Source organism: Amblyomma maculatum, chromosome 7, assembly GCF_055883805.1.
Source record: "Amblyomma maculatum isolate TAMU_Amacu chromosome 7, ASM5588380v1, whole genome shotgun sequence".
NCBI lineage: Eukaryota > Metazoa > Arthropoda > Arachnida > Ixodida > Ixodidae > Amblyomma > Amblyomma maculatum.
Genome location: NC_139350.1, coordinates 2,660,060 through 2,677,253, shown reverse-complemented (window position 1 = coordinate 2,677,253; position 17,194 = coordinate 2,660,060). Strand labels below are relative to the sequence as shown.

General features: G+C 47.8%; 1 protein-coding gene and 1 long non-coding RNA gene across 2 annotated transcripts in view; one reads left to right on the top strand and one right to left on the bottom strand.

The window, feature by feature from the left end:
- Positions 1 to 4,181, top strand: part of LOC146182597 (uncharacterized) — a 169,064-nt gene extending 164,883 nt beyond the window's left edge. The window contains exon 3 of the long non-coding RNA XR_014708616.1: positions 3,587 to 4,181. This is a non-coding gene — a long non-coding RNA (uncharacterized LOC146182597). The remainder of the gene's footprint in view (positions 1 to 3,586) is intronic.
- hyx (cell division cycle 73 hyrax) overlaps positions 1 to 17,194 on the bottom strand; it is a 118,534-nt gene that overhangs the window by 6,178 nt on the left and 95,162 nt on the right. Inside the window, exon 14 of the mRNA XM_084608873.1 lies at positions 5,120 to 5,261. Coding sequence (XP_084464999.1) covers positions 5,120 to 5,261 — 142 coding nt within the window. The remainder of the gene's footprint in view (positions 1 to 5,119; positions 5,262 to 17,194) is intronic.

Below are 17,194 nucleotides of genomic sequence, written 5' to 3'. Positions count from 1 at the left end.
CAAAGCGACTCAGGTTATGAGAGACGTCGTAGTGGAGGACTCCGAAAATTTCAACCACCTGGGGTTCTTAACTTGCACTGAAATTGCACAGCACACGAACGGCTTGCTTTTCGCCTCCATCAAAAATCGGCCGCCAAGGACGGGATGCGATCCCGCATCCTTGGTCACAGTAGTCGAGAGCCATAACCACTGCGCCAACCTGGCGGGGCAAAGAGCTATCTTTTCCTGGCTGCTGTAAAAATGAATCAAAGGGTAAGGCAGTATGTTTTGTACCATTGTAGGGAACACGTCCAAAACGCGCCGAAGAAAGGCACCCCTGCACCGGTAGCACTCTGTGTAGTCGTCACCCTGCTGAAGCGAATGGTTCATTGTGGGCAGCAACATTTAGTTTCGTTGACCTTTTTTGGAGGTCACCTAGAATGTCTGTCGTCAGAGTCTAGTGGGCCCCTTATAAGTGAGCGGTCACAAAGGGAAGGAAAGCAATACAACTGGCGCCTGGAGCACCTGTCGCTGTGCACACGCGTATCAATGATTCTCCACGAGAAGACTGCACCCTTCCTTTCTCTTAACAGCATGGACAGAAACATCAGGGCTTCGGCATTGTTCTCGGCTCTCCTACACCTTAACAACACAAGAGGTGCCACCTCCACCGCCTTAAACTATCTCTTTGAAAACGACGTCCGCGGCTCGTTTTTCAGAACCTGAAGCGGCAAGCACTGACGAAAATCTATCAATCAATCATAATTCCTCGCTTTTAAAAGCACCAATAAACACGTTTCCAACCAGCTTCTTTGTCCGCTGAGGAACCGAAAAATGCAAAAAATGAAAAGCCCCACTAGTGAAAAGTGCCAGCTTTTGAGCGTGTCTACACGACCGTTCCTCCTCCTCCTCTCACGGGTGCCCATGCAGCAGCGCTTGGTACACGTTCCCGTGCGAGTAGCTTTAGTGAAGAAAGAGCAAGAGTGTTAAGGTACGTAACAACAGTGAGAAACAGGCTTTGGAAACTTTGTGACATTTTGCTCCTATGATCAAACAGGAATTCACATTTCTGAACATTTAGGAGGTTCATAAATGCGTAAGTGTAGTACAAATCGAGTTGAAAAGCTGCAAATCTGAATATTCACCCACTCTTAATTTTCAGACACAAAACTGCGGCTAAAACTAAGAGTGGTCAAACTTTGCAGAACTCATTTGTGCCGAGTCCTTTCATCTCGAAATGTGTAAGAATGTAGCAGCGCAGCCCATGGGAGACGCGCAAGTTTAGGGAGATGGTGCGTAAAGGAATGTGGCGCTCCTTTTCAAAACAAGCCACGAGAAAACACACCACAGCACTGCCTGCTCAATCCTAACGCCGTCAAAAACTGAATTTTGATGACTAGCAAAGTGCCTACCCGATTTCGAGATTGGCTTTCGGCCACAGTTGCTAAGATTAATTACGAAGGCCAACGCTGAAGAATTCCCACCGCAATGGGTTCACTTCTGTATCTGGACTGTGCCCAAGCGTGCGCATTAATTGGCAACATGCCATTTGTATTAAAGTAAAATTTTGTAATGTTTTTAAAAAATGTGGGAAAAAAGCCATATCTGGGAAAACAATCCGAACTGCCTGCCATGTGAGGAATCGCTTCCCTTGTTACTTCCGGATGCTTCGCCCTCTTGCACCAGTGACTCCATCTTGCACTAGTGACTTGTGCAGAAGCCATCGCGATGGTGTACAGCCGCTGCATTTTTTTCTCATGCTGCATCCCCCAGACCCGGCCCGCTTGTATGCAAGCGAATAGCAGTTCTCAAATGGTTCAGCCCTATGCCACTAAGGCACTGAAAAGAAGCTATCGAGTTTCTCTTCACGAAGTCATGCTTCCGCAGGATCGCGGAGCTCGCACGATGGCCTTCTTTGATGCCTCCGCAATGCAGGAAAGGAACTGTGGTGGATGAAAAGCTGCTGATCACTTTTTCATGTTGTGAGTGCTCGTTAGCACACGTCCAGTTGATCGCAAAACTATTATACGATCGCAATACGTCGAACTTTCCAACATAGTGTTACGGACTTGTTCTCAAACAGAGCAAGGGGGAAGAGAGAAGGAAGAGGAAGAAGTGTGCGCGCCCGTTCGACCTCTGTCTTGAGGCACTTGTGTCGTTCCCGCTAGCCGTGTGTACCTAGCGTACTGAACCGACTAGAACATCTCCGTCGCGACGCTAAGTGCATAACAATATATATATATATATATATATATATATATATATATATATATAACAATAGTAACCGGGAAATTGTGTTATCCGGGAACAAATTAACCGGGAGAAAAATGTAACTCTACGAGAGATTTTTAACTGCCCGCGATTTTGAGCATATGAAATAAGAAATCGTATGAACCGGGAACGTATCAACAAGCTTTACCTGTACAGCCATCGGGTGCTGAGATCCTGACAGAGGTGGAAGCAGGCTCAAGCATACTGAAGCAGCCCAGAAAGTAGTAATAAAGCCTTTTGGTGCAGTTTTGGAGGAATAGAACAAGAGTTTTTGGAGCGTTCGATTTATGTTCTGGTGCATATGTCTAGGTTGAAATGCTTTTTTTACGAATTGCAATTTTCCATTCCTGACATATAAAAAATGCCAATTTATTTTCTTTATATTTTCAATGCTTTGCTAACTACACACACCTCTGACAAGCCAAACAGCCAAAACAAGTACAGGCATTTGAAATAACACAGATGACCTGAGCGACATTTTAGAACACGCTAGTAGCAAACCAAGCTTGTCTAAAACCTTTGCATATTTTGACTTGACAGACTCAAATGTGGAGTACCAATTTGCATTCAAGCACTGCCCTCACGAAGGACAGACAGTACTGAAGGGCCCTGTAATGGCTTTCCAGCACCCTTGAGGAAGTTGCTAGTGATTGGCATCTTCAGCACACCCCCTCCATAACGCTCCAAATATACTCTTCAAGCAGTATACTAACGGTGTGTGGTAGTTTGCGATATCTTCCGTGCTTACTGCTCTCCACTAGCAATCTAAAAAACTAGCAGGAGGTGCCTATGCCATGTACACAAAGCATTTTTGTGCAATTTATTCCTTCTAACAACTAATGGCTAGTGTTAAATTTGCTTGTTGTGATAAGCCAGCGCCACACAAGAAGGACGCAGAAGACAACAAAGAGAGGTGAGAAAAACAAATGCGTGGCGCATCAAGAAAGCGCCACATGGAGAAGATAGCGTGAGTATAGCGGGGAAGTCAGAAAGAGAACGGCGCCGGAATATTGGCCGTGCAACTGAGAAGTGAGGGTCCTCAAATGTAGGTGCCCGTTATGTGAGTTGGGCATCATTTCCTGAAGAGCACCCATATTCCAAATATTGTTCAAAGTGTTCTGTATTGTTGTGCGACTGGCTTACTGCCCATTTTGCCATTATGTTACCTCTGCTGTACCGCTGACTATTGTGTGCATTTCTGGTGCAAACTGTAAACCTGTGCCAACAGATGGTTTTGTTTATAGTGTGTGCATTGTGAGGTAGTGCGTGGTGTGTTTTGTGGTGTGGTGCGTGCACATGCACAACTGAGTCTACAGAGGCAAACAACTCTTCGCAGCACCTGGATCGGACTCTATCCTGTCTCCAGACGCATCTGCCTGAACTACTAGACTAAGGCGCAGCTGCTCTCAGACCTTCCATGGATCGCAGCTGTGATGATGCGGCAACCATTCGGGTGACCAAACACAAGCTGCCCGTGTCTCCACCAGACGCCGCTCCAGCCATCTGAAGTACGCGAACGAGACACGTAGCTGACGGATCCAGGCTGCAGCGCAGAGGCCTGCTGCAGATGCGACTGTTGACCCAACACTTCGATTAGGGATGCACCCAGTAGCACCGACTGCCGGACGCACCACCACTTTTAAGGACACGAATATATGACTGGACCTTTTCTTTGTAGATTATTTTCCTGTTCGTTGCATGTTTCCTTTTCTCACTTGTACGTGTTGTTTTTCCAGTGTTAAATTAGAGCGTTTCTTTTTTTTCAAGTGCTGCCGCCTCGCGTGTTAATTTCTCACTTCAGTCCCTAGAACATCACACTTGTAAACAAATATCGGTTATGCTCCATGCTTCTCTGGTTTATGAAAATTTTCCACATATTAGGCACAGCATGAGATGCACTATAACTGTGCCGCTGGTGCGCTCCCATTATTCAGACCAGTCCCTATAGTGTGCACGTGCAATTCATAAAGTGCTATCACTTCTCACAGTGGCTTAATCAAATTCCATTTTTTTGTAGGCAATACCATTAATGGTCCATGTGCGGCAAAACCACGTTTGGCTAAAATTGATGGCAAAACATCAGGGCAGCTCGTCTGGAGCAGTTTATGCAGCAATATTGCGTTTGGTATTGCGTTTGGTAGCAGAATAGAGCAAATGGAGCAGCAATTCTACCCCTTCCTGAAAGCAGCTGCTGCTTGTCGCAATGCAAACAAATGGCAAGATCATGTGAAGCGTCAAAATGCCACACAGACAGATGCAAGTTGACACAAAGCGATTTTTCCGTGAAAATTTATTTTCTGGACTGCCTGATTTTTTTTTTTAAATGTTTTTGTGGCCCCAGAGTCTGTAAAGTTGGTCGCTGACTGTATTTTCAATTATTAGCTGTGCCACACACACAGCTTACGCCTTTGAAAATACTGCGTCAAAGTCATATGCATATCGAACTGCACGCTGTGTGACTAGGATACTGGGGAGTGCCATGTGGCCCTTGGTCTCCTGCACCCACTCCAGTGCTCCGTCACATGGTGGACAACCCGACTAAAGTCTAGCAGTGGCCCTCGCATCGCATGCTTCGCTGCTCAAGGCATGGCAGAAACTAATTTCACCATCACTTTAATGAGTGATTCAAACAGAACACTATTAGACATCATATGACAGCCCGTGGCAGTTCCAATGCTACTTTAATGCAAGACAACAACACTTGGTGAGCGGTGCAGTGCATTCCTGCTTCTAGGTTGAAGACTATCTGATCTGTACTGTTCTGCAACACTCTCTGAGCTACGACTGGATTCGCTTCAAACTGAAAATCCACACTGGAAGAAGGAGGAGGCAACGGCAGAGTGAGCAACCTGTGATGCTCAGGTCGTACCTGTCCAGTACTTCCCAAAAGTTGAGCAGATTTGCCCGGTCCAGGTGGCGCTTCTGCTTGCTCAGCTGAATCACGTGCACCGCCCACTTGGCCACATTGCTGTCCAGTGTGATCTCATCCCACTTGAGGTGAAATGCCTTGACTGCAAAAGAAGAGCGCATCTTCAGAGCTTCTCACAAGCACTCCCCTCCATCGTACTGCTGAAAGCACTCTGCCATTGATCCCTCAAAATCAGCATAGACAACTTTCAACCATCCAGATATCCCACTGTGTTGTATGGACATAATAGAGTGAATCAGAACACCACAATCCAAAGTTTTAGATGATACAGTAAAACCTCGTTAACATGACCCTCGTTAATTGGGAAAATCGGATAATTTGGACAGCCCATCCGGTCCCATCAACCACATATACTATTCTATGGCGTGAAGCTCATTAATTTGGACAAATTTGGCCACCCTTCGGTTAATTTGGACAGGCGATGGAGCTCACATTTGTGCAGAGCGGCCATGAGGGCATGGAGGAATGCATGAGGGCAGCAAAGGTGAGGTGATGGTGGTGGTGATAGCGGAAGCGGCGCTGGTGTTCAACCGAAATGTAAAGGTGCCATGCTCATCGCTGTAAACATTAGCCAAGAAGGAACGATGGGATGATTCCTCGTTTTTTGTTGCCTGGCTACGCCTCGCCACTTTTTTCTTTGTGCTTGCGCATGTGTCGTGGAGTGTTGAGCTGCCAAGTACGTTTGTAATTCTTTTTTTGCGAGTTGTGCACAAACTGGGGCTGGGGTGTGGGCAGCGTTATTCTCTGCAACGATCATAACAGCGCTGCATTTTTTGGCTCCTGCGATGGCTACCGTGGCACCAGCGAAGCGCGCGAAGTACGTGGCAAAGGACTTGGCCGAGAAAGTCAAAATACTGAAGGCAGTGAAAGAAGGAATGCCGCGACAGACCATCATGTCAAGGTTCAACGTCAAAAGGAGCACGCTGAGCTCATACATAAAAAATGAAGCTCAGATTTTGGAGGCATATGATGGTCAGCAGTTCTCAGACAAACGGAAGAGACTGCGAACGACAGCATTCCCGAAGCTAGAGGATTGCGGACGCGCAAAATTCGCAACTCTCCTTGAGCGGACCCCTCATCTGTGCACAAGCAGAAAAGGGTGGTTTGACCGCTTTAAGAAGAGGCATGGTTTTTCGCAGCGTCTGCGGTGAAAAAGGGGCTGTGGATGGAAGCGTCGAAAACAGTTGGAGGACTGAGCTTCCGAGGCGCCTTGCTGCCTATGAGCCCTCCAATATATTTAATGCAGATGAGACGGCACTTTTCTACAAGGCCCTGCCAGACAAGACGCTCGCATTTAAAGGAGACCCTTGCGTCGGTGGCAAGCGAAGTAAAGAGAGGGTGACGGTTTTGGTTGCTGCTAATATGACTGGCACGGAACGCCTGCCACTGCTGGTTATTGGAAAATCACAAAAACCGCGGTGTTTCAAGAATATCAAGCAGCTGCCAGTAGACTACCGAGCCAACAAAAAGGCTTGGATGACAGCAGAGATATTTCAAGCTTGGCTACGCCAACTGGACCGCAGCTTTTCAGCGAAAAAAGCACAAGATACTACTTGTTATGGACAACTGCAGTGCGCACCACAACATGTCAGGGCTGGAGAACATCGAGCTGCTTTTTCTGCCCCCTAACACCACTGCCTCCTTCCAACCCATGGATCAGAGAATAATACAGAACCTGAAAACTCGGTACCGCAAGCACGTTCTCGAACGTATGTTGTTATGTTTGGAAGCAGGACACAAGTACGACATGACTCTTCTTAGTGCAATGCACATTCTAGTGAATGCGTGGCACAACACATCGCCTGCAGTTATTTCAAACTGCTTTAAGCACAGTGGTTTCACTGAGAGCATTCGCACAGCTGATGCGGATGACGTGGATTCCAACTCAGAGGAAGAGAGAGAGACTTTACAAGCATTCTGCCGTCGAATGTTCAGCTGTGCGATTATGTCTCAATCCGCCTTTTGCGGAAGGATGTGGCGCCATCATGCGGGAGCGGGCGAGAAACACATTGGACGGCAGTGTAGCAGACGACGCAAATGCGCACCATACGAAATGGCCATGCCAACGCAGGTAGAAAGCGAAAGCTTTCTACGTGCCCCTTTTTTGGCCTCGGGGCGGAAAGTAGTGACAGTGATTACAGTATATCATGTTCACGCAGTATGGGGGAATGTTACAGCGTTTTCACAATCCACTCATAACGCACGTATATAATATCTTCGTATTTTATGAGCGTGTAGCGCGGGCCGTGAGAGACGCTTTCAGCGTGCAGGTTCTCGGCAGACAGGAGAGCGCGGAGACAGAAGAGAGAGGGGGATGGGCAAAGCAGCCATCGGTTTGTTGATGCTGCAGAGCTAGGTGGAATAGTCTCCTGTGACTTACGAGCGGCACGTATGCGCAGGGTGTCTTGAGTTACAGAGCACAATGCGGTCACTGCGGCGCCGGCATGGTGCAATGGGCGTCGCTTCCTCCTAGCGTCATCTACAAGCGTGCAGCTATAGCATTTCATCTAGTAAGCTCGGCAGAGAGGGGCATTGTCCCGGCCGGAATGCACACCTGCAGGAAACGCGCGGCAACGGATGATTCAGCACTGTAGCCGGTTTCTGCCCTCAGGAGTCAGAACGGACGTGGTCGCAGTGGTGAAAAGGTTCTCGGTGCAGAGAGAATGGTCATCCTGTTGTGAAAAGATTCACAACCTTTCTGCCTCCGCCACGATTTCTGTGGAATCAACGACTTGGTGACACATGCGCATCTCGGTCAGGAACCAACGCTGTTCTACGTCCAGAGCGATCCACTCCGCAAGCGAACGAGCATGAACCCTTCAGGAGACTCATTTGTGCCAGGCGGTTTCCTTGCCGTTGCAAACGGTTGGACGAAGACGACGATTATCAAGCTCCCCAACGAAGTGCATCTGATTGCGTACACCGAAGTAACAAAATCCGAAAGCTTTGGCGAGCACGAAGGGGAGCCTGTAAGGTAAAAAAAAATACTGTGCGTCGTGCAAGAGTGTCAAGTGCGTCATATGCTCCGAGAGGCAAAAACACAGATACTACAGGTATGTATGCATCTAAAGGAAATATTCATGATGAAAAGTACCTACTGGAGTTTGCACCCAGCCCTGTAACGCACTAGTGATAGCTGCAATAAGAATTTCTTCGGTGCGTGTTTGCTTTAGTTGCGCCGGGGCCTGATGGCGATGTATTCTGTCGTTTCTTTATGTGCGAAAGGGCTAGGTAGCTTAGAGATCCCAGGCGGCGGTGTGCGCTGGGCCGTAATATTTAGCATGTTTTATCGTGACTGCCACCTAACTAACAAGAAAAAAAAATATGGCGTTTTAATGCACTGTCGTTCGCGAGCTTCATGACCAGCTCAACCACTCGGCTCGCGAACGGCGGTGCATATCACAACAAACGCCCAATTTTTTTCTTCTTTTTAGTCAGGCGGCAGTCGCGATGAAACATGCTAAATATTACGGTCTAGCGCACACAGCCACATGTGATATCTGCACTACCCGGCCCCTTCGCACATAAAGAAAACAAACGACAAAATACATCGCCATATCAGGCTCCGTCGCACATAAAGCAAACATGCGCCGAACAGATGCTCATTGCGGCTATCACTGGTGGTTTACAGGCCTGGTGCAAACTAGAGTAGATACTATCATGCACATTTCCTTTAGACGCATACATACCTGTAACGAAGTGTTTTTTGCACAGTTAAGAGTACGCAGTCGGTTGCTAAGGTCGGCCATTCACATCTTGATGCTTGGTGGCCCTAATTCAAGCTTCACGTCGTTGTCAGTCACGGCTCGCCGAAGGAAACCTGAAAAACCGCGTCTTGCATCCTGGCACGCTTAGAGAGGCAACCATACACGGCAGATGTGGTTAGCATTGCTTTGCCAAGCCTGTGACGGTCACCGTGCCGCCCGGTGCCGCACGCCCCCGTGCACTGTCGGCGCCGAGAAACGCCGTCGACGCCGTCCAATGTGTTCCCATTAGTCGCCGCTACGACTTCGCGCATGCGCAGGAAACTCGTGCAAATGGCGAATCGACAGTGACGTTGCCGGCCGTCTCTCCGACAGTGAAATAGTTCAGGAAGCCAAATTCCCAAGATGACGACGATGCTTGTGATGAACTGCCGCATCATACTGTGAAGCAGCTGTTGAGGCCCTGAGTGTTCTTGAAGATATATGTGTAGGTTCTGCGGACAGTGTGCATGCACTGCATCATTTGGCAGAAGTGCGCAAGGTAGTAGTTGCGATGCAACTTACCTGCACAAAGCAGTCAACAATCACAGATTTCTTAAAAAAATAAAGGCACGTTGATGTGGGATACTTTGTTGTGTTATGTTTTTCCCCTCTCGATAATTCGACATGCGGTTAATTCGGCCATTTTCTCCGGTCCCGTGAAATCAGAATTAATGAGGTTTTACTGTACTGCGTTACCTTCCCTGTGTGCAAATGCTTTAGATAACGTAAGCATGTCATAAGGAGCCACAATCCGTGATGGAAGCAGCATTCCAGCTTTTAGAGCTAGAAAAATCATTTGCAGGTACATAAAAGTAAAAACAAACAAACAAAAACAAGCAAACAAATCAAACTTCCTTCACGACATGCCTAGCAATGCCATGTTTTGTTTGCACTGAGCAATAAGACACACGAAATCCAGTGTTACTTCTCACAAATGAAAAGTGTACAGCCTTTGTTAAAAGCTAAACGCCCAGGAGGTGTGCCCTGAAGCTATGTAGAGGTGCTCATTTAGAACTCATAGAATTCCTTCCCACTGGAGGGAGTAAAACAAAATTTTCTTACCTCTGGGAAATTTGGAACAGAAGGGATGCACTGCATGCCATGTGATATGGAAAAGAAGCGAACCCCCTGGGCTCTAAACTTCTGCCACAGACTGTACATTAAATATTCCTACCAGAGTCTCGTATCAGAATCTTTGCCCAGCTTGACTAGTTCTTTTTTAAAGCTTGTGAAGAGGAGCCTAAGTCCCTGCTCTTTTTCTTTCAGAGCACTGACCACCTTCAGCGTCGTGAAGCTAGTTTGTTTTCATCCCCTTGACAAGGAAAAGTTGAGCATTACGGAGCCCAATGCCACACAAACCATCTGTGCTTTCTCTATGAAATAGGTTGCCACAATTTTGTTGCCAGTCTGCTAAATAAACCCAAGCAGCACAAATATGTGGTATAAGATACATAATTTAAAGCTTGTTATAAACGTGTGGAATAGCACCTTTCATTCAGTGTTGGAGAGTACAAATGAACACACAATTAGATATGCTGGCCCCATGCACAGAATTAAGAAAGCAATAAAATCTCTGTTTGGTGGCACTTGATGGTATTTGAGAAGACAAAATTATTCAATAAAAATGACGCGCTTTCACGATATCAGGTCACAGGTAGTACCTCCACTATGCAGACCCTACGCCTTTTTCACAAGGCTACTCAGCGCATGCGTGCCTCTCCCCTGGTTGAAAATGAACATCAACCTTAGCTGCGCGTGTGCAGTTCTTGCTTACTACGATCGGCGCAGCCGGAACTGATCACGGGGAGCCATGCGCAGTTCATATTCATGACAGGCGTATGCGAAAGATGGCGGTAGCTGTGAAGTGCAGACATCGCCATTTCGCAGGTGGCTGTGTTCCCCAAGGACGTTTTCAATCAGTAGCAGACGAATTTACAACCACTACCAGAGGGTGCCACATTTTGTGAAAAAGGCAGATTTCCTGGCCCTGTCGGCGACCTCAGCGGCGCTCAGGGCTCTCTTCATTTTACGTCTGCCATCCCTAATTGCATCATCTGCTGGAATCAGCTAACAGTCAGTTCAGATACCATGGCCAACAGCAGAAGCCTAGTCCTCAGACATAGCACCAGAACAATACTAAATGTGAGGTAGAATATTAAAGAGATCCTTTCAATATTTTGCCTTGCATTTCGGATTTATGACCGAATGCTAGATGCAACACTGAAGTCTACAGCAGTGCCCCTTTTTTGTGCTTGCGGGAGACCACCATAAAAGCTTTTATTTGCAATCTCCTGCAGAAATAAAAAAGGATGCATCAACCAAACTTTCCACTTACTTTATATTATGTGAGGTTTGATGAAACGGAAGTAGCCCAAGTAGCCCGAGGACAATGTCTATGGGTAGCATCTCCCTTTGAAAACCTTTGGGGCTCACACGGCAAACAAATGTCTCATTCCTTCAGGATCGTCTCTAAGGGAGTCTAGCGTAGTGTTCACTGGACTAATGCGAGGAATCCAATGAACAGCTCCATCACATTTTAGAGATGAAACACACTAGTGTGCCATGTCCATGATGAAAGCTTATGCCTTCTGTGTCGCAGCTAGGTGCTACTCGCAGCAGAAACGAAGACTATTTCATGAAATGCCCACATATACAGTGAAACCTCGTTATAACGAACACTTAAAAAATCGGAAAATAGTTCGCTCTATCCATAATTCGTAATACAAAATTTTGTAGAAAATACATGCAAGAGCAGCAAAATTCAATCAGAGAAGGCACAGCAACTCGGAGGGTACCTACTTCGGTCACGTCCATTTATTTACGTGCAAAGAACTGCGTTATTGCGGCCTGCTTTTTTGTGCTGATCGCGTTCAGTATCACGCCCTGTTCCACAGTTTGCGAACACTCAACAAGGGCAAACCCACTGCTCTCAATAGCACTGCAGTGGCGTCGCAGTAAATCTAATACAGCAAGCGCTTCTTGTGAAGTCAGAATGTTCTCATCGTCTGCAGGGTAAGCCTCAGCTTCATCTGCGGGATGTTCAGAAACTTCCACAGCGATTTCAGCGTCCGTCAATACAGCCGTGGTCGCCGCCTACAAAGTCCTCTACAGTCATTGTTGCGGGCGTGTAACCAACAAAACGCAAAAAATCGTTCCAGGCTCATCGAGCTCGCGGAGCTCTGCTTCTGCTTCATCGGGATCGTCCCCATCGTCACCTGACGCCCGGGCCTCTGCTGGAACAAAACCTGCATGCCGAAAGCAGTTGGCAATCGTTTCGCCTTTCACGCAGTCCGATGCTGCTTCAATGCTCCCAGCAAGTCGATCTTCAAGTCCTGCTTCGTAAGAAGCTTCACGAGAAGAGTGTCAGTCAGTCTCCTCTTGTAAACTGCCTTGAAGGCCCTGATTTTATCTTGAGCTTCGTCTTTAATGTCAGTGCTGCTCTTTTTTTCACGTTCACCGCCCTCACAGCACTACGAAAACCCGGGAATTGGTGAAATAATTATTTTGTAACCAGGCTTTTGTTGGTAGTTATATATTCTTGAAGTGCACAGATCTTTTGGACTGTGGGATTTTATTTTACAGGTCCCACCAATTTGGAAAAACCTGTACATCTTTTTGAGCATGTTTTCAGGGTTTGGGTGCGGGTTGATCTGTAAGGCACAAAGAAACATCAGAGGGAGCCTTGTCGCATTCAGTGTTTGAGGACAGGAGTGTTGCTGCAGAGAGCTTTTATTGTTTGCATGTGAGGGCGAGGCACTGATGTCTACTTCTTCCACGTACCAGGTCCCTTTCGGAGGCCATGTCTGTAGAGAAGATTGCAGCCATCAAGGCCAAGCGGTTGGCCAAAAAGCGGGCCACCATAAAGGGGGATGATGACTTGGGCTTGGCTGATATGCAAGGCATCCTCGAGTATGACGTCGACATCACACGAGATATCGTCAGCTGCGAACGTCAGTGGCGCACGCGGGCTACTGTGCTTCAGAGTGCAGCTAAGGTAAGGGAGCGCTGCCTTCTATAAACAGTGAGGCACTGCACACTCAATGCATGTGTTTCACATTTTAACCCTTTGAGGGTCCCAGATGGTGAAATTACTTTATTGCGGATTTTGAAAGTTCAATACGAGTAAAATCAAGGAAAAGTTGTAGAAAAATTTAGGAACCGTATTTTGGAGTCAACGTTGCTCCAGAGTGCAAACTCTGGAAACCACAAGGGGAGCAGGAATACCTTGTGGGCATCAATGATAAACAAGCTAACAGCAGCCCCAATAAAGATGGAAAGCGGTTTCTGGGACCCCTGCACCCAGAGTGGCCATAAAGATACAAATCAAGTTTTGCGCGCCTCCATTGCGATCACGAGGGGGGGGGGGGGGGGGGGGTAACTGAAACCATGCAAGGGCCTTGCCGCAGACCGGGCCACAAGCTGCAGCTAGGAATCAGTTCTGTTTATCCCCTGCACGGAAGCGCCCATAAAGATATAAATCAAGTTTCGCGCCTCTGTTGCGATCACATGGCGAAACCGAAATCGCGATAGGGTGGGCAGCATTGCCGCAGACCGGGCGGCACGCTGCAGCTAGGAAACACTTTTGTTTATCTTCACAAAAAGGCAGCGCAATAAATTTCAAGGGCTTCTTGTAAGCCCTAGGAGGTGGCAGCACCTCCCAGTGAGCATGCATCGTCATTAGGGCACGAAATTTCAAATGAGGATTGAAACCATACCGGTACCGCAAAAACCTAGCGGGACGGAAAACCGCCGCAGTACATTTGCGGCAAAAACCCTCAAAGGGTTAACACACGGAATTTCTGCCCCAACTTTTATCCACAGTTTCCAGCAGGTATCAGTCAGTGCTATCACTTTCATGCTTGCAGCAAGAGGGGACACTGTATAGCAGTACGATTTTGACGCCATTTCAGCACACTGACTGAGTGATATTTACACTATGAAGCAGTACTCGCACCTTGCACAGTGTCAGCAGTGCGCTGCTGCTTTTGAAAGAAAAGTAATTGTTGCTGCTGAAAGCACCATGTTCAGCACTGCTACATGGACTGGGTGAAATGGGAGAGCCTGCAGAGACTGCCACTGGGTGGCTCTGTACCAATGCTCTGCAATTGGGGAATACGACTCAAAAAATACTGTAGACAAGTCTCTAGGTAAAGATACTAAAAAGCAACTCGAAATGCAGTAAACTCGATGGAACGATGATGCTGATCGCAAAAGCGCATGTCGATAGCTATGTCCGCCGCTCTGTCCATGCACTTTTGCAGTGAGCTTGCGTTTTCATAGCTTACTTCGTGTAGAGTATTAATCATAAATCTTCATTCATGAGAGCATTAGTGATGTCTGTGTAATTGACTATTCGAAAGCATCTGAAACTTCCCCAGAATGGTGCCTTTCGTGTGCATTCACTTGTGGACAGAGGCCACAGCGAATGGTGGGTGTTCAGTGAGTAAGATGATAGAAATGCTACCTAAATACTAAATGTACAACTTATATCTCCTTTTTGCAAATCTCTTTTTATTTCTGAGATACCTCAGTACTTTCTCTCCCAACTGAGAAACAGAGTAGTGCTCAGTGGTTTTATTTGTCTCTGACAGTCTATGTAAAACTGAGCAAACTAGTGTCAGCGTGCACCATATTGAAACAATTACAGTCGAACCCGGTTATATCGAACTCGGATATATCGAATTTTGGTTATATCGAACTCACGAAATATCCCCTTGAAAATCCCATGTAAAAGTATAGGAAAGCTGCGTCATATATTGAACTCAATTTCTCCGGTCGTTCGATATATCGAACTCCGCACCACGCACTGGAAAGTGTGCCTTCCCCTAAGACGATCGCATCCCCCTTGGCCGTTCGCCGCGTGCCGTTTTCAAGCCACGCGCGGAAGGAATGAGAGGGGACAGTTCGGCGACAGCTGGTCTGGACTCTGGGCAGCACCGCACCCATTCCCCAAAGGCGCGCGCATCTGCAGTTGTTTCCCGCGCGCCAACACATGACGTTTGCAAGCCATGTGCGTGGGTGCGCCCATTCTATTGCTGAGCTATATCTCTCCTTCAGCACGCACAACGCATGCACCAAGCCAGCTCAGCCCATTTTCAGACAGACGTCGGACGCTTTCTCCAGCGTGTGTTGCGAACCGAACCCTCTACGTGCGGCAGCGCGGCGCCGGACCTGGCTATGGCGCCTGCGCCAGCTCTCAGTTTTTTTTTTTGCAAGAGTCATTTTTTTTTTTTAATCGTTGGCTGGCTGTACGCGCGGCGTAGCGTAAGATATGGCGGCTGCGGACGTTAAAAAGCGGCAGGGATTTTTTTCTTTTTTTTTTTTTTTTTGCGGGGATGTTTATTATTAATTTTTTTTATCGTCTATCCTTGCATATATGAATCAGCGAAAGCACGCGGTCAGCTGCTGCGATCATGACGCCCGCCCCAAGCGCGGCGTGATAAATCGAACCAGGCTTGTGCAATCAAGCCATCACGGGCACTCTGCCAAGTTCGCTCCCCGCCACCACAGGAGCTATAAAAAGATAAACGCGCCATGATGTTATCGCTGCGCAGCATCTTGGCACGCTGCCAATGAGCTGTGGATGAGACGACCGAAACGGACTGACGCACGCCATCGACATGCAAGCGGAAATGCTCGCGATTTCCTGCCACCAGAAACCTTGTTTTGAGCTGCCGCAGTGGCTCGAGCAGCGAGAGGGACGCAGTTCCAACAAGTTTGAAAATTTTCGCTCTGTCGCTGCCGCTCGTCGCTGAGATCGCTCAGTCACTTGTATGTGAGCGAGCTGGCCTTAACGCATTTTTGTTTTCTTCAAATTCTCGGGTGCAAAAGTAGAGGGTGGGTTTATTATGCGAGTGGGTTGATTACGCGACAAATACGGTATCGTTTTTCAGCATCGTAAGTGCCGTCACAAGCCGATTTCTGTATATCGAATTATCGATATATCGAACTATTTCGAGATCCCCTTCGAGTTCGATATATCCGGGTTCGACTGTATATGCATGGTGCATTGTTTTCATTTAAAGCTGTCACTGGATGCTTCATAAATACAGTAGAACCCCGTTCATACATTTTTCACCGGTCCGAGAAAAAAAAGAAACGTAACAGCTGGGAAAACGCAACAGTGAGGAAGGCTCTGAAAAGGAACGAGAACGGTGCAGCTTTCACTTCAAACAGTGTATTTCCGCAAAGTGACATTAGGACTTAAAAAAATCAAGAATAGTGGACTGCCGTTTCTTTCGCTCGCTAGAAAACACCAGGCGCTTCTCAATAGCCTGGAAAGCCGCATTGCTGTCCACGTCGCTTTGAGGTGTGACATACCTACGGAGGAGGTCCAGAGCCGCGACCGCTTCTCCGAAGCTCGGATCTGACAAATCCTCAGAATCGCGTGGCTCGAGCTCGTCATCACAATCTGCGGCTTCACTCGCGACCGAGCTCGCAACAATATCACCGATACTCTGGCACTCCGATGTCACGACGGCAGCATCCACTGCGACGTAGTCGTCGTATGTGAGTCCCGTGGCACCCAGCGCATCCATCGCCTCAGTGAGCTCTTGATCGCAAGAGGCTGCTTCCGACTCCCCAGCGTCTGTGCCAGGAAATTCCCCTTTGCCGTCCGTGCGAAAGCCACACTGTGCGAAGCAGTGCTGTGCAGTTGATGCGGCCACTGCAGCCCACGCTGAAGCGACATAGTGCATAGCGTCAAGCACCGAAATGGTCGTAGGCTGCTGTCCATGATCAATATGCGCAAGACAGCGCTTCACAACACACCTCCGGTAGGAATGCTTCAGGCTCTTTATGACGCCGGCATCCAGCGGCTGCAGATGGCTTGTAGTGTTCGGTGGGAAGAACACAAGCTTGACGTTCCGAAGAAACTGCGGGTCTCTTGGGTGGGCAGCACAATTGTCTAGAAAAAGGAGAACACTCCTGCACTGGGATCCCATCTTGTTGTCGAAGTAGCGAAGAAATTCTTCGAACAACGAACACGCCATCCACGCACGACTGTTACTTCTGTAGCGACATAGCAGCAGGCGAGTGTTCTTCAAGCACCGCGGGTTCCGATATTTGCCGATTACCCATGGCTTTAACTTATCGGAACCATCCATGTTGCAGCAAAGGAGCACCGTCAATCGCTCTTTGCTGTTTTTGCCTCGATGACACGCGTCTCCTTTCAGGCTTAGGGACTTCGACAGCTGCACCCGAAAAAAAAAAGGCCCGTTTCATCAGCGTTGTAGATGTCACGAGGCGCATAGCCCTCAATTAGTATACA